Source organism: Solanum pennellii, chromosome 7, assembly GCF_001406875.1.
Source record: "Solanum pennellii chromosome 7, SPENNV200".
Classification (NCBI taxonomy): Eukaryota; Viridiplantae; Streptophyta; class Magnoliopsida; order Solanales; family Solanaceae; genus Solanum; species Solanum pennellii.
In genome coordinates, this window is record NC_028643.1 from 44,531,865 (window position 1) to 44,557,250 (window position 25,386).

The following is a 25,386-nucleotide window of genomic DNA, read 5'->3' on the forward strand; positions in this document are numbered from 1 at the left end:
GGATTGAAGTTGTAAATTTGAGGTTAAATTCAAAGTGGTTTTGCTTGTAATTGCTTAATTACATATTATTCATGACTACTTTCATAAAAGGTATATTTTCTTCGCTTTTTATGTTGGGTGGCTAAAATCCCAATCTCTTGAGATGTGATTATGGGGTTGGATGTTGATTTAAGTTAGTCGGTTTGCTAAATTGCTCAGTTTTACAATTGTAAATCTTAGATTTGAACTATTCCTGAGTGATTAATACATAAATTGAGGTGGCCAACTTGATTTTAGCCTTGATTTTTTATGGGTGCTCGAAAAAGAATATGAGTGGAGAATAGGTTCAACGTTTGCAATTTAGTTGTATTGAAAGTTCAATGTATTAGGTTGTTTAGTTTTTTATTTAGATGAGACCAAAAAAAAGATTCTATGAAAGGATGTTATTAGATTGAAAGAAGATTAGCATGATTTAAAAATGACTTATCCTATCTTTGATTGTATAACTGAAATGAGTAATTCTACAACACCCCTAGTTAGATCAATGCCTAAACTCCACACTCCTAGAGTCATCTAATCTTGTGAATTGTTGTTAATTGAATTAGTAGAGATTGTGTGTCAGAAATTGCTTTGTTAAATTTGATGGAATCATCCACCCATTTACTATTTAACTACATTGAGCTTAATGGAAATTTAATTCACCAATTGAGTCCTTAACTTTCGTACCATTTCCTATGGGATACCACCCCGACTGTTTGTTGGGTAATTTTATTGGCGATGATCGTTATCCCTTTTAGTTGATTTTAAATAGCACATTTGAGTGTTATAAATTTGTAATCCTAATAGCGTCATGAGAAGACATACATATAATAATAGGTTTAAAATTCAAATTCGGTTGGACTCCACTTTGACTAGGTCTAACTCAATAAGGTAGATAGAATGATCGTTGCGCTGGTCCTATCATAAGGGTTACTGCTTAACGCCGTATGGTTCATCTTGAACCCTACCTTCTTTTGCTGTCTCTCAAGTTTAGTTCTTGTGCAAGTGTGGAACAATTCCCATTCAAGGTCCTTCTTGCAACTCTTTTTGCTCCCTTTTAGTATTGATTACTCTCTTTGCTTTCCAATCCATCATATGGATCTTTTTTAATACTTTTTTGGCCTATAATCATCCTTATCATGTCCATTAGCTTATCATAACATATAATTAATAAACGGGATAATGTACAAGTACCCCCTCAACCTATGTCCGAAATCTCATAGACACACTTATACTATACGAAGGTCCTATTACCCCCTGAACTTATTTTATTAGTAATTTTCTACCCCTTTTCGATTTACGTGACACTATCTTGTGGGTCCAACATTGTTTGAATTTTTTTTCAAGCTATTGCCACGTAGGACGAAAAGGGGTAGAAAATTACTTATAAAATAAGTTCAGGGTGGTAATAGGACCTTAGTATAGTATAAGTGTGTCTCTGAGATTTCGAGCATAGGTTGAGGGGGCACTTGTGCATTTTTCCTTAATAAACAAATGCATATTCATAAGATTATACTCAAAACTTTAGCTAAAACATGAATAAAAATGATATTTGAATTCATAAATATACCCTATATCAGATGCCTATGTAGATGTTGTTGGAAGATGATGAAGAGAAAGGGGATGTGAGGAAAAAAAAGACTTTTTTTTTTTACTTTTTTAAAATTTTATATATCCTTATTAGTCAAAATTTTATATTAACCCTCCTTATCCGAGTGAAACTCACACATTTTGTCTAACTAAGTCATTAAGTTGTCATATAAGCTCAATTAGTGATTCTAAAATACTTGCTTTAATTAAATTAAGGTGTCACAATGAAACTTCATAAAGTATAAGAATCAAAATGTCAAATCAAGACAAAAAGAAGAAATTTTCAAGTCATCTTGCCTTTTCCACGACATTTTTAGTATTTATTCTGAAAAATATTTTAACTTGACTTATTTTAAAACTATTTTGGCCTAAAACTAGTTATTGAACAATACTTTATAACTTTTCGAAACACTGCCAAACTAAAAACTACTCAAAAATTAAAAACATCTAAAATTAGTTAATCCAAACAACCACTTACACAAATAAATGTGTTACTTCTAAAATTAAAAATTAGGGAAAAGGGACAAATATACTCTCAAACTATCGTAAATAGTATGCAGATACTCTCTGTCATACTTTTGGGACTTTAGTAACCTTACCGTCCAAAAACTAGAGCATATATATATCCTTCACTTTAACGAAAGACTAAATAGGGACATTGACACAATCTTATCCGTCAATTTGATATTTAATAAATATCAAATCTGTGAATAAGATTATGACACATGTATGTCCGTTAGTATTAAATAAAGTTAAAACTTGACCTATCATGTAAAAATCTTATACCTTTCCCTATGATTAGTTGATTATCCATGAAGAACCTATCGGGAGGTCAAATTGTGTAAAATTGTATACTATAATGGGGAACTTTCACAAATAGCCACATAATAAACTTAACTAAGCTACATAGCTATACTTTACATATTTACAGGATGGAACTACAATTTAAGTTGTATCGTTTGTATAATTCGCTAGTACATTTGTATAATTTCGTTATTTTTTTATATACTTGAAATAATGAATTTACACAATTACAAATTAGAAGTATAAAAAATTATACAAATTAAAATTTTTATAAAATTTTTATAAATTATATTATACAAATATAAATATACAAAATCTAAGCCGAGTAATTATAGCTAAATGTAGGTTGCAAATTGTAATTGTACAAACTATAACTATATCAACTAATTAATCCGCATATATTATTATTATACGCATAATGTATAAGTAAACCCTAGACAGGAGCTGAGTCACCATTTGTTGTTAAACCCTAAACTTGGAGAGCATTGTTCAGGAAATGGATTGTCGAAGTAACTATGAAAATCATAACTCGGGAAGCACATCATCAAAGATGAAATTTGAGTACGAGGATGAAAGCTCCAACATTGAGGTGGAGGAAGATACCTCCATCTGTGACCCAATTGACGAATCTATTGTGGGCAGCAACAAGACTAGCGCTGACTATTACTTCGACTCATATTCTCACTTTGGTAACTTATCTCTTGACCTTTCACATTTCTCTTCTATGATTTCTTCTCCTTTATAGCTTCTTGATGCACTTATATATGCGTTTGTTGGGTTATTCGTGGAATGTAGCTTGGTTGAGTAACGATCTCCTTGGAAGAGTCAATTTAGTACTTAACTCGGAGACTGTATTGTATAAACCTCCTGAGCACCTCACCCTTCTCTATTGTGCAGTAAAAGTATATAGTTGTGCTTAGACAAACAAAATACTCCCTCTATCCTCTTGAAGCGCGCAGAAATATGCCCTGCTAATGGAATTTTTAGAAGTACTATTAATTGGTTAGATGCTGTGGCATAGATTGAATTTTTTGTTCTCCATGCTAAACATTATGATGCTGCTGAGGAGGTTGATAACAACTGAACCTATGCACCTAGGTTCAATGTGTCACGTGGTACCCTTTGACATGCTGTTCTTCAAACTCCTCCGCCTGTGGCAATGTCACATGTACCTCTATCCTTGGAAAAAAAAGCTACAAGGTTGCTGTTTAAATAGAGAATATATATAAGCAAAAGTTCATATTAAAAACTAAAAAAAGGTTCCCTTTAGTTGTTGTCTTGTCATGGTCAGTTGTGGCAACTTCTTGACCATTGAATTCATAACCGTGATGTCGTTAGGTTTGTAATCACTTATAGAAGCTAAATTATCCTTCCTTCTATTGATGCTTTTGCAGGTATTCATGAAGGAAGTTCCCATATATCATCTTAGGGTGTGTTGGCATGCTGTTGATGCTACCTCAGGTTTTGCGTTAAGAGTCTACATTAATGGTTCTAATTGTAATTCTCACTCTGTAACAGGAGATGTTAAAGGATGTGGTGAGAACTAAAACTTACCAAAATGTTATTTACAAAAACTCCTTCTTAATCAAGGATAAAGTGGTACTTGATGTGGGTGCTGGGACGGGAATCTTGTCACTCTTTTGTGCAAAAGTTGGCGCCAAACATGTTTATGCGGTATGGAGTCCATCTCTTGTTCTTGGGCCATAGTATCACTTCTATATCATATATATTCTTGATTGTAACATGGTGGCTCTCTTCGTCACCACACACTAGATATTCAAATGCTATTTACTATGCTCCTCATTATTGAGATGTTGCGGCATGACTTTGTAAGTTAATGTTGAACAAAGTTGTAAGCCTGAAGAAGCTAATGCTAAACTATCTAAATGCAATGGGACTTATCTTCGCTATTTTGATATTTTCAGATTGAGTGCTCCAGCATGGCTGATATGGCCCAAGAAATTGTAAAACTCAATGGGTTCTCAGATGGTGAGCTGATTTTATCACCATGTCATGAACCTTGTTGCACATTTTCTGTGTGCTTTTGTACTATCTAGTTTACTGAGTCTGTTTGCTTTCTCAGTTATAACTGTTATCAAGGGAAAGGTAGAAGAGATTGACCTTCCGGTTCGAAAAGTGGATATAATTATTTCTGAGTGGATGGGATACTTTCTTCTTTATGAGAACATGTTAGATACAGTCTTATATGCTCGTGACAAATGGCTGGTAAGCTGCTTTTAGTTGTGAACTTCAAAAAGTTGCTCCTACTCGTGATTGTTTAGTACTCGTTGCATTTGCTGAATGCAACATTTTGTTCTTGAAATTTAGGCTCTCTTCTGATACGATATTATGTTTTATGTAGATACTTTATACATGTATTTATTATTTTATCCATAATAGAATTTCTTCACGGAATTTGTAATCCTTTGTCTGCCTTAATTACAGTAAATGCCATGAGCTAATTACAACTAGAGGTATTAATAAGATGCCTATCTTCAAATTCATCTCCTTGGCTTGTGGCTGGCATCACTGACATAAGTAGCTCTTTCTTGAGTTATTATGTCTATATATAATATAGTAAAAAATTACTTTATTTAATAGAATATTTAGTGCAAATAAAAAGCTTTTGACATACTGTATGGGAACCTGGGCACATGCAGCTCATGATGCCTCTTTAAGGGAGAATGGAAATGATGGAAAAGTAAAAGGTATGAGCAGGAAGACGTGTTGATAGCAATGAAATACAAGTGGGGAATAACGAAGAGGGCCCTTGTCCTTTTCCAAGCCATGACACTGTGACATGCGCAACCTCTTCTATATTAATTAGACCAAGCTTATTGATTGAGCTTGGCAACGGGTTCAAAGAAAAAAGGCGTGGGTTGCATTCTACCATTGAGTGCTAATCTAGACTTTGGCCGACATGGCATTCCCACCAGTCAAACATATTTCAGCTATCATCACACTTCCTGCGTTGATCAACATCTTCATGCTGATCCTTCTCCTTTCCACCCTGTACCAAGTTGAACCCCCAGTCCCCCGCAGTCACCAAAAAAGGAATTATCTTTAAGGTGCACTTTTTATTCAAGAGAAAAGTGTTTTTCTTCTTGGTTGTGCTGAGTTCAAGGTGTTTGTATGCAGAAAAGATTATTAGAGTGCTTGTATACAATTTATTTCCTCCATTGATGCCCGAGAATTGAAAGAAAGTTGTAGTGTAAGTGGACTAATTGTTTTACCCACGTAATAATTGAAAAACTTTTTTTTTGGCTTCTTGAGATTATATAGATGGGTCCCCTGTAAGTCAAATTGGAAAATTTGCTTTTTCTTAAGACCATGAGAATTTAGTACCCCTTGTCTTTGGCTGGTTTGTATTGTGTTAAAGACCTGGGATCAATGGAAATTAGTGACTGGATAATGTGCTTTGTCCTCTTCGAATGAATTTTTTCTCATTACTGCTTTAAGTAGAGCTCCCCCAGGTTGGCTGATATAATTTCGAAACCAACTTTCTGGCGTTCTTCTATTTGCTTCAATTTTGTCAGAGTGACTCTTTGGGTGGCGAGCTCAACTAAAAAAGGCCTCTTTTTTGATTATATACCCTTTCTCCCGCCTGTACAGGTAAAAGATGGTCTTGTGCTGCCAGATAAAGCTTCTTTGTATTTAACAGCAATTGAAGATGCTGACTACAAAGATGAGAAAATCGAATGTGAGATTGATCGTTTTCACATCGTCTACTTGATGGATATTCGCTTCTGCATTTAATATGCACTTCCCATGGACTTTTTCAGTTGCACCAGTCCTCTTCATTATTGGGCTAAATTGTCACCCTGACTCCAAACTTTTATTGCAGTTTGGAATAGTGTGTATGGTTTTGATATGAGCTGCTTACAGAAGCAAACTATAATGGAACCACTTGTTGATAATGTAGATCAGAAGCAGATTGTTACAAATTGCCAGTTACTCAAGGTAATTGGATATAATATGGTTGTCTTCAAACTCCATTTCAAAATAATGTGTCATCAAAGTTGCTATATTGAGTAGCCCAAAATTGAGCTGTGGAATTGTCTTTATTACTTCACTTACAACGGGGTCTTTATTTTACAGACAGTGGATATCTCTAAGATGGCTTCTGGTGATGCTTCCTTCACAGTTCCGTTTAAGCTAGTCGCAGAACGTGACGATTACATCCATGCCCTTGTAGCTTACTTTGATGTCTCTTTCACGAAGTGTCACAAATTGACTGGCTTCTCCACAGGTTTATTATTTTTGTGTTTGCTTTTGTTGAACTTTTGTGCAATTATCTTTTGTTTTTGTTTCATGTTGTTTGTGTTGGGTTTGGGAGGAGGGAGGTTTGTTTGTTGGGCAAGGGCAGGAGGGAGGGGATTAAGGTGACACCAATGGACCACCTGTGCAGCTCCATGACTTCCTCAGGTTCATAGAAGTGGGTTTTTGCAACTTTGTTCATAGTCCAAAATAATTGAATTGTCCAAATTTCACGAGAGTTGGTGAGACTTTTTTTCCCATGTTTACCTTTCATGAGGTTCTAACTACTTTAACATTTTCTAAGAAAATAATTTGGGAATAATCAAAAGGATAATAGTGGAAAGTAGTCTTTAATTTATGTCCTTAGATCTTATTCTCAAGGGGTGTGTCATGCCCCAACAATTCACTTAATATGGACTTAGGGAGTACGTGCTAATTATTTCATCTGAAGATACATTTATCTAGTTTTCTATGAATATCATGGACATGTCACATGTACATCTCTTGAAACCGGAGATAGAAAACTTATTTAACTCACATAAAGTCCAGTCTACTCCTCCCGTCTGAATAAAATAAAAAGTTGAGGAAAAGAGGGAAATATGGTATAAGCTATTTCTGACCATGAGAGTAAATATGCAGGACCAAGGTCTCGTGGTACACACTGGAAGCAAACGGTTCTCTACCTGGAAATGTGCTTACCGTATGCCAGGGGGAAGCTGTAGTTGGGAGTATGACTGTGGCGTCTAACAAGAAGAATCCTCGAGATCTTGATATAATGCTAAAGTATTCAGTAAATGGTCAGCGTTGTTCTGTTTCAAGAACTCAGTGTCATCGGATGCGATGATGCTCGTGTTGGAAAGCATACACTTTTCTGCTTGTCCCACTTTGACGTAAAGCAGAATGGTGTTGCATATCTTATACTCTGAGCTGATCATTTTCAACCCAGCTCACTCTTTTCAAAGGGCAAATGCATATTTATGCCTATTATTTCTGCTGATTGTTTGTCCTACCCAGCTGTGGGTTATTTTCCTTTCTATTTGCTCTCAGTTACACAACCAAGTTTATTTTGGCTACATGTTGTATCTGAGGCCTTAAAAGGCAATTTTATGGAAAAAGGTTGCTTAACTGGGCTGAATTAATTGGGTTTGATTTTGGTTCTTTGCTTTCGGTTCATAGCGATTTTTTAAAAAAGACGGTTAAGTTCTTGGTTCAGGGTAATTACCTAAATACACAATTTAGTTCACTATTCTCAAATTGCATATCAATTAAAAAAATTAGAGAAGTCCTTAATACATCACTTGATACAATGTATCATTAGGATAATATCAATTCATGTGATATATGATATATCAGGACATATATGATGTATCATTGTATGTTACTTTATGCAATGTATATGTTGGATACATCTACTTTATGAATAAGGTCGAATATGTCAGTTTACACAATTATTGTTGGGATGCATCACTTTACATAATGTATCAGGATGTGCATTATGTATAGCAACATCGCATGATATATATGAAATTGAGACATGATGTTGAGTGATGTGTTTGAAATTGAAAGATTAAAGTGATATGCGGCCCCTTAAAGTTGTTCGCATAATTCACTTAGACACCTCAACTAGGACTTGTACCTATTGGACACCTCTACTAATTCGGATTTGAACCTTTTGAATACTTTTGTGACAATCAGCTAAAACTATGAAATGTGTGTAATACACTCGCGATGACGTGGAAAATGGACAAATCAATTACATACATGTGGCATTTTGATGGGAAAAAAAAGAAAAAATTGAAGTGTTGTCATCACTTTGAAATTCTATTCTTCACCATAGCCCCCTCCTCCACCATAGTTGTCAATCACCTTGAAATCCTCTTAACTCACTATTATGTTTTCAGATTTGTTTCTTTTTTTTTTTTTTAAGTTGAAAATAGCAAATTGCATATACATAAAAATTAGTCAATACATGAACTTACAAAATATGACCCATTTATAATTTAGATATCAATAAAATCATTGACTACATAATCATCTAAGCAGATTCATTTTTTTTATTTTAAATCTAATTTATTAGATATATTTTCGATAAGAAAAAAATGGAAGAAGAAATAGAATAGTCATTGTATGAGTCTATATTTTTTCCCGTAAATAAGATCACAGTATTGAACAAATTTAAAGAAAATCGTAATGGTGTTTCCATAGTTGAATATGATAGAGGTGAGGGAGTGGGAGAAAGAGGAGGCATGAGAAAAGAAAAGGTTGAAAGGTGTTGGTGGCAACATCGTCAGCGGAGATGGTATTGGTTTTGGAAGAAATGGCTAAGGAAGAAGGAAGAAGAAAGAAGGAAGAAGAAAGAGATTTAAAAAAAAAATACATTCTGACGCGCTGAATGGATGTGTATTACACTTTCCTTGCCATGTCAGCGAAAAGTGTCAAATAGGTACTTATTCTGAACAATATAAGTGTTCAATAGGTATCAGTCCTAATTGAGGTGTCTAAGTGAATTATGCGGACAACTTTAAAGGGCCGCATATGACTTTAGCCAAATTGAAATGCAATGTATTGAAATGTATTCAGATTCACCAAATTTAAGGATTTTTGTAATTTGAAAGAGTAGAAATATGATGCAATTAACTAGGGGTGTACAAAGTCGAATCGAAAATCAAATCAAACTGCAAACCGAGTCAAATCGAAAAAAAATTGGACTAGTGGTTTGGTGTTGAAAAAAAAAATCGACTATATTTGGGTTGGTTTGATTTCAACTAAAAAAACCAACTCGAGAGCAAACCAACCCGACATTATATATATATATTTTTAAAAATTTTATTTTATACCTAAAAATATTTACTTTGATATATTTTTTGAACTCTCTTATACTTTTCATAGTTTTTATCTTTTAATATAATTATTTCATGTTTGAAAGTTAGAATTCTTAATGATCTAATTAGATTATAGTCTATACATGTTGGTAATTATAATAAAGTTTAAATAAAATCAAATTAATACTAATGCAAAAAGAAAATCAATTCAACACTAAAAATGACAATAATAATGAATATTTGTTTTTTTTAGTTTTACATAGATTTAGACAATTAAAATATATGATCTAATTTTACTTTCTTTTAATGTTTTAGTCATGTAACTAATACGTATTAAACTTTTAGCATGATTTAGTACTTTAAATTATAATCAATTTCATTATGACTTATTAATTTGCAAACTTTGTTTTACGCAATTTTATCTTTATTATTTTTGGATATTTTAGTATCATTAATTATATCATATTTTTTGTTATTTTCTTGATAAGTAACTTAGATAGCTGTATTTTGGTAGGACTAAATAAATATTTGAAATACAAGTAAATTATATGTTTTTATGAATACATTATGAAAAAAACCAGAAAATCCGAAAAAACCCGAAGTTGAAAAACCCGAGTTTTATTGTTTGGGTTTATAAATTCAAAAACCCAACACAAATGATTTGGTTTGATATTTAAAAAATCCGAACCAATCCGATCATGTACACCCCTATAATTAACTATGAGATTTGTGTAAAACCTACTTGAAATTGTATTGTACATTCAAGCACAGAGATTATTTCAGATACTTTTTGCAAAAAGTAAAACCAAACATAACTCCAACTGCATAAATTCTAAATAAATTAAAAATGCGTACTAAGTTATTGTTTGTGGTATTATATAATGTAGATTTTATCATAAAAACAACGTAGTAGAAGTTGTCTACATTTTTTACTAGTATATAAATCTCTAACAAGATCAGAAGACTCATCGAAAGTATCAAGACCCGAAGATGGTAGCAGAGAAACAAAAATCTCGTGGGTAGAGAGAGCCATAAGATGAGAATACATGTTTCCAGTCTCTCCATAGACTACATTTTAATGGGAGGAAAAGAAAAGAAGTAAAACGCACGTCATTATAACTCTCCCTTACCGGTTTTGGAACTCTTCTTCCATTGTGCTTTCTTCGTTCCCCACCACTTTCTCATCCTGTGGGATATTCTGTTAGCGTGATTCTTCAGAGTCTCACTTGTATCTTGAATTCCTTTGGTGATTCGTTGCTTCCAATCATTCTTCTTACTTTCTTTTTCTTTAATAACCTTTCCCTGCAGATAATTTCTATATTAGTTGAGCACTTTTGATTGATTTAACGGGAAAAGAGACTACTCCATTGTACCAGCTTTGATGGGAAGCTTCCTTCGTCATCATCATCGTCATCATCAGCATCTTCATCACCAAACTTTTTCATTAAATCTTCCCTAGAATACATTTGCATACCTGGGGCTCCAGGCATACCCTGAAGCAAAATGTTGTAAATTTCAAATCTTCAATAACAGGCATAATATAGAAAGAAATCATGTAAGTGACACTCGTCATAAGCAGAATTACCTGCATGGATCGCATTAGCTTTTCCATTTCAGCCTCTTTTGAGGACTTAGCAACAAAAGGTTCTCCTGGGACTCTATTCTGAAGCAAAAGAAGAAAGAATCACCAAACTATCAATGGGAAAGCTAATTTCATTGCTTATTTAACTGCTAAAACAACATGTAGCACCTACATAGTCAATGACTTATCACAGAACATGCTATACTATGCTTAGAAGAATAAACAGCCTCCATTCAAATTATTATGAATCAGTGAGATGCATTCTTCGTGGGGAGAAAACGTCATTAAGTGTTGCAAGGCACAAAAGCAGATTTTAGATGGCTTCTTGTTTCCAAGTGATAGGATCTGTAACATAACTTCTCATAAAAATTAATGTATGCCTCTAGCCCAGCAATTCCAAAGGTTTTCATCCATTAAATTAGCACCTTGCCATATCACCCAGACTATGTCATATGTCACTATGAGCTGGCCTAGTCCAGCCTCACGTGGCCAAAAGCCTACGCTAGGCTGGCCCACCTTAGCAAACAATATATTTTTCATAATTTGAACCTAAAAATGGGAACATAAATATTTACGACACAATATTACATAGTGTTGCTAACCAAGTCTCAAAACTAGAATCAAATTGTCTTAATAGTACTAGTTATTTAATGCTTTCAATTTTTAGTACTGGCCATTATGAGGGGATTGCTGTCCATATCAAAGAACTACTCAATCTTTAAAGTTTAACCACCGAAAAAACTGACAATTGTGATATGTGAAACTGCTTGCACTCTTCTCCCTTTGAGACCTTTCATCAAACTGCCACCTTATATTTGGCAATTCATCTCTTTTAGGTTGCACTACAAGGATTTGTCCCTGTGATTTCAGCCAGAAGTTGCCAATTCTTCCCTTAGAAAGCTGTACTAATGCAGGAAGGACACCCCATTGCCTTTATTAGTAAGTCTCATTCATGATTCATCTAGAAATGAAGCCTTATTCCCTTATCAGTCTATGATAGGGAAGACTGTTTGCAGGCAAGGTTTCAACAGTTAAGGAAGGAGATCATGGCTCTATAGCACTCTTCCCCTCAAGGTGGCCATTCTGGGGTGCAAGCTACTTTGGAAAGGTTACTCATACTGTTCTATTGGGAACACATTACAACTGCTGTGAAGGAGATTGTTCAGAAGTGTGATCCTTGTCAGAAGAACAAGTCTGATGGCTCATCGCTCAAGCCTCATTTTTAGATGGGCTCCAAAATTCTCAGCCCAACCCTATTAAATCATTGGTTGGGGTAGCCCAACCGGACAAGCTCCATATTGGCGACTCTATTTATGACCATGCTTATTTTTATTGTTTAGTTAGTTAATACTCGATCAATTTATTCTTGAGATGTAGTCTCTCAGAACTGGCAACCAATTTCATTCCCTCCCCCCACACACACACACAAAAAGGAAGCAATATATTACATATATAATTTGTCATCACATATTTCTGTATATCAATCAAACAAATATTTTGAAGCAGTATTTACGCAAGCTAAGCTCTCTCTTACAACAAAAGATGAAAACATTTTTGGATATGGTCTATCTTTCATGTCTAAACAACAAGCACTGTTTTTACCGATAAAGCTAAAAACTAAGAACTATGCTATATTGTTTACAAAACCAGATAACATTGGGGCCACAAGGCACGAAGGAGAAGAACAGCACAGAAATTCAGATGTTGGATGAATTTACTGGTTAATGTCATAAAGCTTGACATTACCTTAGGAACTGGAGGTGGTGCCTTGCTACAAACTTTGGTCAAATCCTTGCAAAGGAAACTTTTTAAGGAATCAAGATCTGATTTGCTTTTATATAAATATTCTGCCACATCTGTATCAGAATAGTCCATCACCTGCAAAATATGAAGAAAGATAATTGCGGCAAGAAATAGTTTGTTTGTCTTACAAAAGACAGCAACATATAGAGCCTGTTTACAAGAGAAGTTATAGTGAAGCAAAAAGAAAAAAAAAATCAAGAGCAACAGGCAAAGTGCAGTCAATCTTTTAACATAGGAAGCCAAAAAGTATGGATATCATTATAAACATGATCAAATAATGATTGCACAATCAGAGAAAATTGGGAAGGAGATGAGCTTTTTATTTGGAAACAAGTTAAAAAACACTTCCGAAGCTCAATGTAAGCATGCATCATGACATTATGAACCTACAACTACAACTCATTTAATCATTAGTATAAACAGCATTTGTTTGCATCATTGCTAACATCTAATGCACAGAATAAGTAGGAGAACTTACATCTTGACAAGCACGCTCTATTGTTTTGCATTCTGAATTACATTGTCCTTCAGAGTCTTGTTCAACCAGCTGAACATTGGCAATGTCAAATAAGAATCCTTTCAGAAATATATAAAATTATGGACTTGATGCCCAATATCTGAACTTCAATAATTCTTTCAAATTAAAAGCTACACTGTGTAAGTAATGGCATAAAAAATGGAGTGTTTAGGGACAGAGTTGTCAATTGCCGACAATGAATGAAACATAGATGTGCTTATCTTGCCAGCAGCTCAATTAGTAGAAGCTACACTGAATGTACAGTACACCAACAACGGTGAACCTTCATTGTAGCTACTGGGTGCTCAAGCACCATTATTGTTTTATCAAAACAGTACAGTTTTATATCAAGAAACGACTAATAACATATAAAGATAGTGGCCAAGCACCGAATCACAAAGTAGCACTTTGAGATTTCACACAGTTAAGCACCATTAACTAAAAATCTTGGGCTGCCACCGTAAAAAAACCAACCCAATTCACCAAAAAGAAGTTATAAGGATCGACTAAGCCATTATATAAGCAAAGAAAAGAGACTTGCAGAATTCTTACCCCCAACCTATCACCTTGTTCAACTATGTCAATTTTAAGAATCCAATCAGCTTCCTGCTTCTTTAAATTGCATACATTCTCTGAAATCTCTATTATCTGATACTCTGAGATCTGACATCATCAAACCATATCCATTGCATCAGACAAACAGAAAAATTAAGTGAAGTAAAAAACAAACTGCAAGTGTTATAGTGGATTACTTTGCCCCTCTGATTCTTTTACTTATTTAGTAGTATTTCTCACATAAAAATCTCAGTGTGAGGCTGTGAGCTACTTTATTTTTCCAACCTGTATGATAAAATAAAAAACCTACACTACACATCCAATAGGTATCGTGAGTTATGATCGATTGAACTTGGTTGAGCTGAAAGTTACCTTGTTTGGAGAGATCTCAGCTTGTTTGTTGTGAACATGATGGTATAGCTGATACGCCAGCTTTTCACACACCTGACATCTTATATATGGAATGTCTTCTTTTCTTGCCACTCCTACTGCTTTCTTTGCGCATTCAACATCAATCGAAAACCATATCGTTATCACTATCAAAGATAACAACAATGCAATCGTATCAAATTTCACCATTAGTCAACAAAGATTGAGATTTCTCAAATTTTGCTTCTATTCAAATTCCCATACAACAAGAGACCTCTGTTTAAGATTTAAGGAGAAACCTCGCAGTACGACGTCGTTTCTCTACGTGTCTACTTGATTCCTATTGGCTGTAGCTATCCACCGTTTCACTCATACATCCAATAGGACAGAAACATACCGCTGGTCCACATTAAGGAGCTACACTGCCGATGCATGCTGAAATTCCGATTCTCCTAAAAGGCTAAAACCAACCCTTTCTCCTTACTAAATTAGGGTTTTAGCTTTTGTTCTGTCAATTTTTATTTTTCTGCCAAAGTTATGGTTTCCATTGATGTCGTTGGACAAAACCAGGAAATTGTACTGAAAAATCTAATACAAGCTGTATTGGACTCGCCAGGCTTTAAGAAGCTGTCATCTTTTAGGTCAAATTTCGAGGAATTACTACAACGTAGCGTCGACCCACCTTTTGAAGCTATCTGGGTTCACTCAGCTTTACGTTATCGAGGTTTCAGTTCGACAGAAAATGACCTTTTCAAAAGACTAGCAGCCGTAAAGGGTTTGTTTCAGCTTATAGTTTCTTCTTCTGTTTCATGTGATTTCTTTAAAAGCATTGCATTAATTGCACCTGTTATGTATAATGTGTTTGGGTTGGTAATGGGTTTAAAAGGTTTTGAGCAGAAAGCTAAGAAAGAGAAGAAGTTTGTGAGAGAGGTAAATGGATTGGTTGATTCAATTCTTGGGTATGTTAATGTATGCTGTGAGGGTGTAGAGGATAGATGCGATGTTTCAGAGGGCTTCCTTAGGCCAGTGAGGGAGTTAGTGACTGTTTGGATGTGGGATAAGTCATTGGAAAATACTGGGGATAAGGGATGCATGAGAGCTTTTTTTCCACTTCTGACTGATGAGATTATTGAAAGGGTTAATGCTGAAGGGTGTGAGCTAAGTGCATTGGCTGGTTGTGTGATTGCGGAGGCATTTTTATTGAAGTTATGCTTGAGGTTTCTGGAGGATGGTTCCCGCAAAGAATTACAGGACGAATTGAGGGCATGGATCATTGCTTCCATCACTGGGCTTCAGAATCCATACTTCTTTGGTTAGTGTCTATGATTGAAATTACTTTTCTATTGAAGTTTGCACAATCTGGAAAGTGTTTGACTTTTCAATCTCATATGCGGTACACCTACTACACTCTGCATAATTTATTTTTCTCCTCATGTTTGTTCAAACTTTGAATTTTTTGGTAAAAGGATCATTGAATTCCTGCCGAAGTGACAAATTATACCCTATCTTCTCAAAACCAACAATGTGATGCTAGTGTGGTAAATAACAGGAAAATTGACCTCTTTTGGCAGTTCAAAGCACAAAATCTCTGTGAAGTGACGGTGCATTTAACCTCTGAGAAATTAGGAACATGTTATACAATTTCTATAACGCAGATACTCCTTTGTATGAACACTATTTTCTAGTGTTACTTTCTGATTAAGTGCTGTCATCTCTGGATATGTGAGTTCATTGCTTTAGAATTGTTTGGGAGTTATATTTCTGATGGCTTTGGATTGTTATGCTATCGTGCGTATGTGATGGGGAAAACACATAAAATACTTTTTCTTGCAAGGATATGAGATTAGAATAGCTTGCATGCATTATGTCCAATATGAACTTTTTGCTTTTGTTGCCATGACTCTTTCTTGGAAAGTTATGAACGATCACCCAGTAACATTTCTTCTTCTATTGTTTTCATTTGGTGGCTATGTTGCTGAATTTCTTGATAAGTGGTGTGGGATTTCTTTGTGAGACCTTTTCTTCTCTTCATCTTATATCATCTAATTTCTTCTTTTGTTTCGCGTTGATGGCTAAGTTGCTGATCTTCTTGATTAGTGGTGTGGGATTATCATTGTTCTTTGCGAAACCCTTTCTCCACTTCATCCTATGCCATTTCTAAGCACATATTTCAGCTACATTAGCTTAGAGAATAAGTCATTACGTCCTTTTTTCGCAAATTCTGTTCCTTTGCTCTTGTGGATCCTCTCTTTCACTCTGATGCTTTGTTGCATCGCTGCATAAATAGGTCAAATTAATCTGACTTCTCTTTTATGGTATTTGATTTACTTTGTTGCATGGCTGCGAAAGTAGAGTATCTAATATTCTTCGTCTTTACGGAAATATCATATTTCTCTCTTTTTCAATAGTACTTGTTGACTTCATACCATCCTATTGTTGTTAGAGCGGAAATGTGGATGGGCACTGTGAGAAACATAGGAAAAGAATATTATTGAATTATTTTTTTTTGAAACTGGTAAGGTTGAATTCTTCAGCATTAAGTGTATGCTGGCTACCTCAAAAAAGACATAATTACAGATTTCCTATCAAATCTATAATCTGGTCTCTATCATCTATACAAAGCTGTTTACACCAAAAAAGTAGAGATACTATACAATTCCATTTAACTTTGTGGATGGAATTGGATCTATCTTCAAAAGATCTTCCGTTTCTCTTTCCAGACTGACCACCATACACATGATGGTATTAGCTTCCACCATCTCTATTCATATTCCTAGAATAAAATCCTTTACGAAGTAGGATATTATTTAGTATTCCTTTTTCTATTTCTATTGATATTCCTATTCTAATAGGATTGTATAAACATATTTGTATTCTAATAGGATTGTATCAACTTATTCCTATTCTAACAGGCACCAAGATTTATTGGGGTTTTAAGCTCAAAACATAATTAAAATGTTGGTTTTATGAAGGTGGGATTTTTTTTTGGCAAGGACATTCTTTCCTTAGTTGTTAATTCCAAAAAGAAAGACATATTTTCCCTAATGGAGGAAAAAACACTAGGTTTTTTTTCCCCAAAACTCCGTGGATAAAGTTCCTTGGTGCCTGTGCCGTTGGGAAGAAGTTTTGCATGGTATACGTCGAGGCACATGCAAGTTGGTGTGGACACCACTGGTATATATAAAAAAGAGTGACATATTTCTATAATTTGAAACAATTTAACTTTAATCATCATTTTATCCCTAATGAGAAATGTTTACGGCCACACAACCGTTACAACACGTTTAAGACCATAAGCTTCAAAAGTCTTATAACAAGTGCTATCAAAAGAAAAATCTACAAAAGAAGTCCTGGGGTCTGTTGGGTATTTAAGTGCAAAAAGTTACTCCCTCCGTCCCATTTTATACGAGTTCGTTTGACTTTGAACGAAGTTTAAGAAAGAAAGACTCTTGAAATATGTGGTCTAAAATAATTGATAGATGTTTGTGTGGTTGAAAATCATATCCTTGAGGGTAAAATGATCATTTCAAAGTTAAATTATTACTAAATATAGATATATGTCATTCTTTTAGATTGAGTAAAAAGGAAAATGAGTCGTATAAATTGGGACAGAGGGGAGAGAGTATAACATTTGTTGGTGCTTTAAGCCCAAAGCACAAATGCTACATGGGCTTTAAATTTTAATGAGAAAAGGCAAAGGGAGACGAAATACAAATATTTATGTTTAGTCCTAGACTACTAGTTTATAAGCATGAATGACAAATATATGAACAAAAAAATTGATTTTTTTTATGATAAAGTAAAATATGAGTTGTTTAGAGGTTCATTAAAAAGGAAAAGTATCCCTTAGAACCTTAATGATAAAATTGAATTACACATTAAATGAGGCGAAACACTCAACACATGTTCCCTTTTGGAGGGTGTGTTTTGTTATGCTGTGCGATAATTTTTTCCTCTCAATTATATATTTTATTCAAACATTTATTCTTAAGATTAAGAATTTTGAGCCTCGCTTCCGGGCTCAAGTGCGCATTTGGCAACACTTCTCGTAACCACACAAATGTTATGGTATGTTTAAGACCACACATTTTGAAATTCTTCCTCTGTTGAAGTGCGTCCAAGTTAAACTATGCCAGCTAAATTGGAGTTGAGGCAGTACATGGGTATGTATATTAATAATGTAGAGTTGAGCAATGCTATTTTCCTTTGAAGAGTTCTTGATTAAGTACTTCTATTCTTTAATTAATTTTGTCTTTTTATCCGCTCAACCTTTTCACAACTTTGTTAACTTCTGGCTGCCATAAATTATTCAACTTTTGAGATTTCCCCTAGTGGTGCCCCAAGAATGCTACTGATATTGAATAATTGTTGTCACTGTAATCCACAAATCCATATTCCATGAAGAAGTATAAATCTTCAGAACTTTCTTTACTAGTTCACTCATACTTCTGAACGATGATACAGAGTTTTGACTTAACCTCAAATAATCAAATCATATTTCCACAAAGTAAAGTATCATCACATGAGAGTGACTGCTCTACCTCTCTTCATCTGATACTTCAAACTCCCAATGGATCTTCCTGCTACTAGCCTGCTTAATGCTTCTGAAATAAAGAGGAATAATTACCATATAATATTGATCCCTTAAGCATAATACAATATATAAGATGGACAGGGAATATATATGGAGTTGCTCTTGATCCATTCACGTTGATTGATGAATTTGTTGTTCCATTCGTCGCTGAATTTAATTCCTTGTATTGGTTTTACTCTTCCATATTCCATGAATTCTGTTTGCTTTCCTGTTTGACATCTCTGTATTGCATTTTCCTGTATATTTTATGATTTTTAAACTATACTAAGTTCTCCTTTGTTGAATTCAGAGACCCTTTTAATGATGCTGCTGGAGCCATCTTTTCCAACAGCCTCCCTACTGGTTCGACATATTAGCCCCACTCTCTGAGTACTTTAGTCTTTTCTTTTTTGATAAACAGTATAATTTGTGATTTTTAAACTGGAATTGTAAGAGCTAAAATATGTGCAATTAGCATCTCGAGAGGTTTGAGTAACGTGGCCAGAGTTTTAACTCGATGACATGATCTCCTATATCTACACTCAATTTGACTAAAAGGAAATGACCATACAATGATATCGTGTTATTTTTACATTTCTCGTGTTATTTTTTTTCTGATCTCTCGTAGGAGAAGAGATATAACCAAAAGTAACTTTATAATGGGCTACACAACTAAATCTCTGTTTTAACTAACTTGGCCGCTGGGCCCCACTGTCTTTGGGGAAGAATTCTCTGGATTGTTTTTAGTTTCTTTTGGCAGAAAATACTTTGTAGAATAATATTCTGAATTTACTTAATGCTTTTAAATTGCTCATTTGATGACTCGTGTGTGTAGATAGGCTTTAAGTAGAAGTTCTCATAATTATGCTTTTGTTATAGTTTGAGGATTCTCATATTTTCACCTCCTATTCTGCTGTAGAATTCGGACGATGAGAAGTGCTTAAGAAACATTCTCTATGATGCCATGGTACTGGTGGAATATTCTTTCTTAAATCCCGAGCAAATGGATCAGCTGTCTGCCAAGCATGTGAAAAATATTATCATGGCAAGACTATTAATTACTGGTGAAGCTATAGAATTGAATAGGTATGAAAGCTCGGGCATCATGCTCTAAGTTCTTTATGAGATGCTGAAATTTAATTCTGTTTCTTTGTCTTCAGAAAACAGAAGGACCAGAAGAAAGCAATTTCTTACACAAATGCCTTTTCTGGTTCTAGTTTACCTCCTCAGATAATCACGTGGATCAGAAGTAATATTGGAGCAGAAGACAAAGCGAGTGAACCAAGTAGTTCATCCCCTGCTACATTCTTGATTAAGTAAATTGAATACCTTTTTATCACACAGTTCTGCACTAACTACCAAGATAGGTTGGCCGTTTATGCTCTACTAGTAAACATGCATCAGAGTTGCTATTGACTTGAATATTACAGGGTGGATTCTTAACATTGAAAATGGTGGGATAAGAATCTTTGACCATAACATATCAAAAATTCGAGCTAAATTGTTGCTCGATAGTATGACGGAGGGCTTTGAACAACCTGCTTTGAAAGATGCCAAGAAAAAATCAGAGAATGATATTCTGTTCTACATTGATAACAAAGGAGAAGAAGACGAGGAAGAAGGTGATGAAAAGATGAATGAATCTGATAGTGCTGCCTTTGTTTCTGCTGCCCATACAATGGAATCAGCAGAACCTGAAAGAAGAAAGCGCAAAGGAAAAGATTCAGAACAAAAAAGCAGGGTGAAGTTTCTCAAGTATAGCCTTCATGAAAATTCTGGTTCAAAAGGCAAGCCCTCAATTGCAGATAATGATGATTCAAGTAGCGAGGGTGAGGTGGAGAATCCATTGACAGACGAGGAATGATGAAGTGGTTAAGAGCTCACTCAGGTTTCAAGAACATACTCTCTGAAATGGATCTGTGTGCGTTAAACAAGTAATGTAACAGCAGAACACCAATAGTTCCCTATTATACATTTAAGTTGAGCCGAAGAGAATTACATCTGCATGAAGAGACAATTTATATGGTGTCCCATTATATGCATTCATCGAACTTATCCTCCATTAAACCAAATATATTTCATACTTAAGATACCACTGAGAAAAGCTTGCTTCAGTCTATTAATGGACTTATTCATTGAATCCTTCAAGGTGGACAGTACTCCATTGAGAAAAATGGTCTTAACATTCATCTGGTGAAGCACGACGTCAAAATTAGTCACCAGTGTTGTAATGATTTTGAAGGCATTTTTAATGGCCAATGGTGAAATGCTCCATTCTTTTTTTTTTCCTGGATAAAGTTTTTTACCATCAATTAGGCCTTATATCAATCAATATCTCCACGATGTTTTATCTTTAGGTTGGACACAACAATATCCCAGACACAATTACCATACATGTACTTCATCACATCAAATCATTTATTTGATTTAGCATTATTAATATTATCTTGATTGTAAGTCATATGAATCCTTAATATTATACATGATAATCATTAGAAATAATGAGTCTCTTCTTTCTTTGTGATCTTCGAAGAAAAAACATTCTAGAGCTTTAGTAAGTTCAGCTTTATAAACGCTTCTTATATTATATACCTTGTTCGTCCAGACTCACTAAAAAACAAAACTCATGAGCAAAGTCGAACTTCAGTAATTTAATAATACTTGATTCGATTAGGGCAACTTATAGAAACCACTATAGTATGGGGGGAGCTAATTATCAAATTTAACTACTTCTTTAGTAATTAGCATTCTTAGCATAATTTGGTTGCCAAGGACCTATAGTCAGTTTATTCATTTGCGCAAATATTACAATATGCGTCGACTGTATTTGTTTGTGCAACAGATATAGCATGTAAACAATGACACAAACAACTAGAAGAACCTACATTCGTTCATTCTAATTTCACTTGTATTCGTTCACTTTGCTATATCAATTGTTAATAACTTGCATCACTAAATTATGTTCATGCTCTCCAATTTCATATGAAGCCATTTGGTCTATTGTGTCAATTGTTAAAAGCTTGTATCACTTGTATTTATACGGTCTAATTTTGCTTATATTTATTTGTAGCTACCATTCAATTGTTACCAACTTGTATATGTTATCTATGTTCACTTAATTTCATTGTATCAATAAATATAGTGGCGATAGGTGAAGTCATCTGGCGTTGAAGATATATACAACATACCCCAATCATTAATGTATACACTATATCTCATAAATTAAAATTATCAAACATGCGATATGAATATTGCATATAAATTTGAGAGCAAAAATAGAGCTTTTGGATATGAGTGGGGAGAATACAAGGGATGTTGGGTGGGTTTTCCACCAAATACACAGTCCTAAGACCAAAAAAGTAGATGACATCTTGAATCCAGTCTCGACACCACCATGATCTAATTTTAGATCCATCTCCTTTTCGCCTTCCACCACCATCAAACAATTTTGTCTTCTTAGGTAGATTTTTTATGAGTGGTAGATTTTCACTCTTTTGCGGCCTTTTTAGTTTAACAATTAGTGTCCTCAATGCTTAATTATGCCATATTTTGATGATATTTGATGTTGTGCAGCTATGAAGGCTAAAAGTAATAGGCAAGGATGAATACATGAAAAAAGAGGCCAAAAACATTGAAAGGAATGCTAACTCCCAACTAGGACTCATCTACCAAAAGGGTGGATCAACCAAGTGGCTTTACCTCATCTGTCACACCTTGAGGCTCTCCCTAGATATAACATGAGACCTAGGATCACGAGAGACCCCAAGATAACCCTTAGTTTGACATATATCAAGCATACTGAAAATAACTAAGTAAAACATGTGCTATGCGGAAGCTAAAAATAGTGGATATATGAAAATAGGAAAAACCCAACTAGCGAAAGTATATATCAATAATAAGAGTTTAGTGGTAACTGAAACAACCACTTAACAACAATTGAAATCTACTACTATGTCTGAAAAGCCTCTAAATGGGTCAAGTTGCTGGGACATGCCCCAACTGACTAACGAAACTACAAAAACTGAATGTAAAAACTAATATGTAAAGAAGGAATATTGTCCTCAAAGTATGAGGACTCACCACTAGAGCTGGTCAAGTCAAATCGAGAATCGATCTAAGTGTGATCTGGAAGCTGAGTGCCTGAACCTGTTATACAATTGACATTCTTTCGAGCTTATTATTTTTACTGTTTTTTACTTATTTCAGTTTAGTTCTTCCTATTTACTGTGATGGAAGATAAACCACTTGCTGCTCTACCAACGAATCCTACCTTGGCTCAGATTAAATCCAACAATGAAGAAAAGGCAAAGAAATCTAAAGTTAAGTCGCTTATACAAAATGTTATGCCAGATTCTGTGTTTTACAGAATCATGGCTTGCAAAACTGCAAAAAAGTCTTGGGAAGGTTGCAAGAAGAATATCAAGGCTGCGATAGAACACGTCAAATGCAAGTGTTGAACCTGAAAAGAGAGTTTGAGTCCTTGAATATGCAGGAGGATGAAACTATCAGTAAGTATGCTGATCAAATCTCCTTAATTGTTAATAACATTAGACTTCTTGGTGAAGAATATACAGACAGACGAATTGTGGAGAAAGTTCTTGTGACTCTTCATGAGAGGTTTCAATCTAAGATTTCCTCTCGAGGAAAATCCAAGGACCTGGGCAAACTTTCAGTAGGTGAACTAATCAGTAGTCTTCAAGCACAAGAGAAAATGAGGACTACGAGACGAGAAAAATCCACTGAAGGAGCTTTCTCTGTGCAAAAGCAAAAAGGAAAGCAACAATTCAACCCAAAGAATAAGGGCAAGCATGATGGATGAAACAATAGTGGAGATGTGAAGCACAAGTTCCCTCCGTGCACACATTGTAAAAGAAATACACATCTGGAGAAGTACTGTTGGTGGAGATTCGATGCTATATGCAACAACTGTAAGCAGACGGGACACATATTCAAGGTCTGCAAATCAAGAGCAAAGGCCTCTGGTGCTTTGCAAGCACAAGTAGCAGAAGGTGCTGATGCACATAAGGAGCAACTCTTTGCAGTTTCATACTTTTAAATTAATGAATCCTCTGATTCATGGATTCTTAGCAGTGGTTGCACACATCACTTGGTGAAATGATTTTGAACTTTTCAAATTCCTCGATGGGAAACGGTGAGGCAGTAGATGTCATAGGCAAAGGTACAGTGTCTATCTCAACAATATCAAGTATCAAAACTATTCCTGATGTTTTGTATACCAGATATAAGTTAAAATTTGTTGAGTGTTGGATAGATGCTTGAAAATAATTATTCTCTGCATTTTAAGAATCGTAAATGTGTTGTTTCTGACCCTTCTGGAGTAGAGTTATTTTATTTCAAGATAAGCAACATAATATTTTCTGTTGATTGGGAGAAAATAACTGAGCAGGATTACACTATTACTTCACAAACCTATGACATAAAAGGTTTGATCACTTCAATCTGAGAAGCATCGTGGAAATGAAAAAGGAGCTAGTGGAAAATATGTCTGAATTTCTTTCTAATGCTCAAGTTTGTGAAACTTGCCAACAGGGAAAGCAAACAAAATTGCCATTTCAAGAAAATCAAGTATGGAGAGCTAACCAGAAACTTCAGCTCATACATACGGATGTTTGCGACCCAATGAAAATAGATTCACTGAGTGGTAACGAATACTCTCTTCTCTTTATTGATGACTACACCAGAATGTGTTGGGTTTATTTCATAAGAATGAAGAGTGAAGTCTTTGATGTTTTAAAACAATTTAAAGCTTTAGTAGAAAATCAATGTAATCTTAGTATTAAGGCATTAAGGTCTGTCAATGGAGGGCAATATACTTCTTCTCAATTTGTGGAGTTTTGTAATAGCACATGTATTAAACACCAACTGACATTACCATACTCTCCACAACAAAATAGTGTCTGAAAGGAAGAACATGACAGTAATGGAGATATCTTTTGCTCAAAAGAAAGATCCCAAATAAGTTTTCGGCGGAGGCAATCAATACCTCTGTATATTTGCTAAACAGATTGCCTACTAAGACCTTGCAGGACATGAATCCATATTAATCTTGGTGTGGGAACAAACCATCAGTAAACCATCTCAGAATCTTTAGGTGTCTATGTTATTATCGAGATCCTAAAACAAAGAGGAGCAAGCTGGACAACAAGGCTTATAAAGGCATATTTCTGGGCTATAATTCATCCAAAGGTTACAAGATTTTTATGTTTGCAATCAGAAAAACTAATTCTCAGCCGAGAAGTGAAGTTTGATGAAGCAGTTGGTTGGGATTGGAAAAATTAAAAGACCTCTTATTCTGATTTATTTTAAAAGAGCAGGTTGAACTTTCATAAGATGAACCAGTGCATGATGTACTAGTGAGGGGAACTCGATTCTTAAAAAAATGTATATCAATGCTATAACTCAGTTACCTCTGAACCAACAAGCTGTACAAAAACACAAGACTCTCAGGCATGGAGGAGAGCTATGCAAGATGAAC

At 34.8% G+C, this 25,386-nt stretch overlaps 2 protein-coding genes and 1 pseudogene across 2 annotated transcripts; 2 read left to right on the forward strand and 1 right to left on the reverse strand.

Moving 5' to 3' along the window:
* Positions 1–2,849: 2,849 nt before the first annotated feature.
* LOC107024418 lies at positions 2,850–7,818 on the forward strand (annotated as a pseudogene).
* A 2,514-nt stretch (positions 7,819–10,332) lies between these two features.
* LOC107026006 (nucleophosmin) lies at positions 10,333–14,577 on the reverse strand. Its single transcript, XM_015226824.2, has 7 exons — positions 14,321–14,577; positions 13,946–14,056; positions 13,355–13,423; positions 12,820–12,951; positions 11,077–11,154; positions 10,865–10,984; positions 10,333–10,793 (listed from the first exon to the last, which is right to left on the reverse strand). Exons 1-7 carry the CDS (start codon positions 14,525–14,527, stop codon positions 10,605–10,607), a joined length of 906 nt encoding a protein of 301 aa, XP_015082310.1. The 5' UTR covers positions 14,528–14,577; the 3' UTR covers positions 10,333–10,604.
* Positions 14,578–14,854: 277 nt separating this feature from the next.
* On the forward strand, positions 14,855–21,187 carry LOC107026008. Its single transcript, XM_015226826.2, has 5 exons — positions 14,855–15,629; positions 19,201–19,253; positions 19,810–19,976; positions 20,051–20,202; positions 20,321–21,187. Exons 1-5 carry the CDS (start codon positions 14,855–14,857, stop codon positions 20,752–20,754), a joined length of 1,581 nt encoding a protein of 526 aa, XP_015082312.1. The 3' UTR covers positions 20,755–21,187.
* Positions 21,188–25,386: the final 4,199 nt, after the last annotated feature.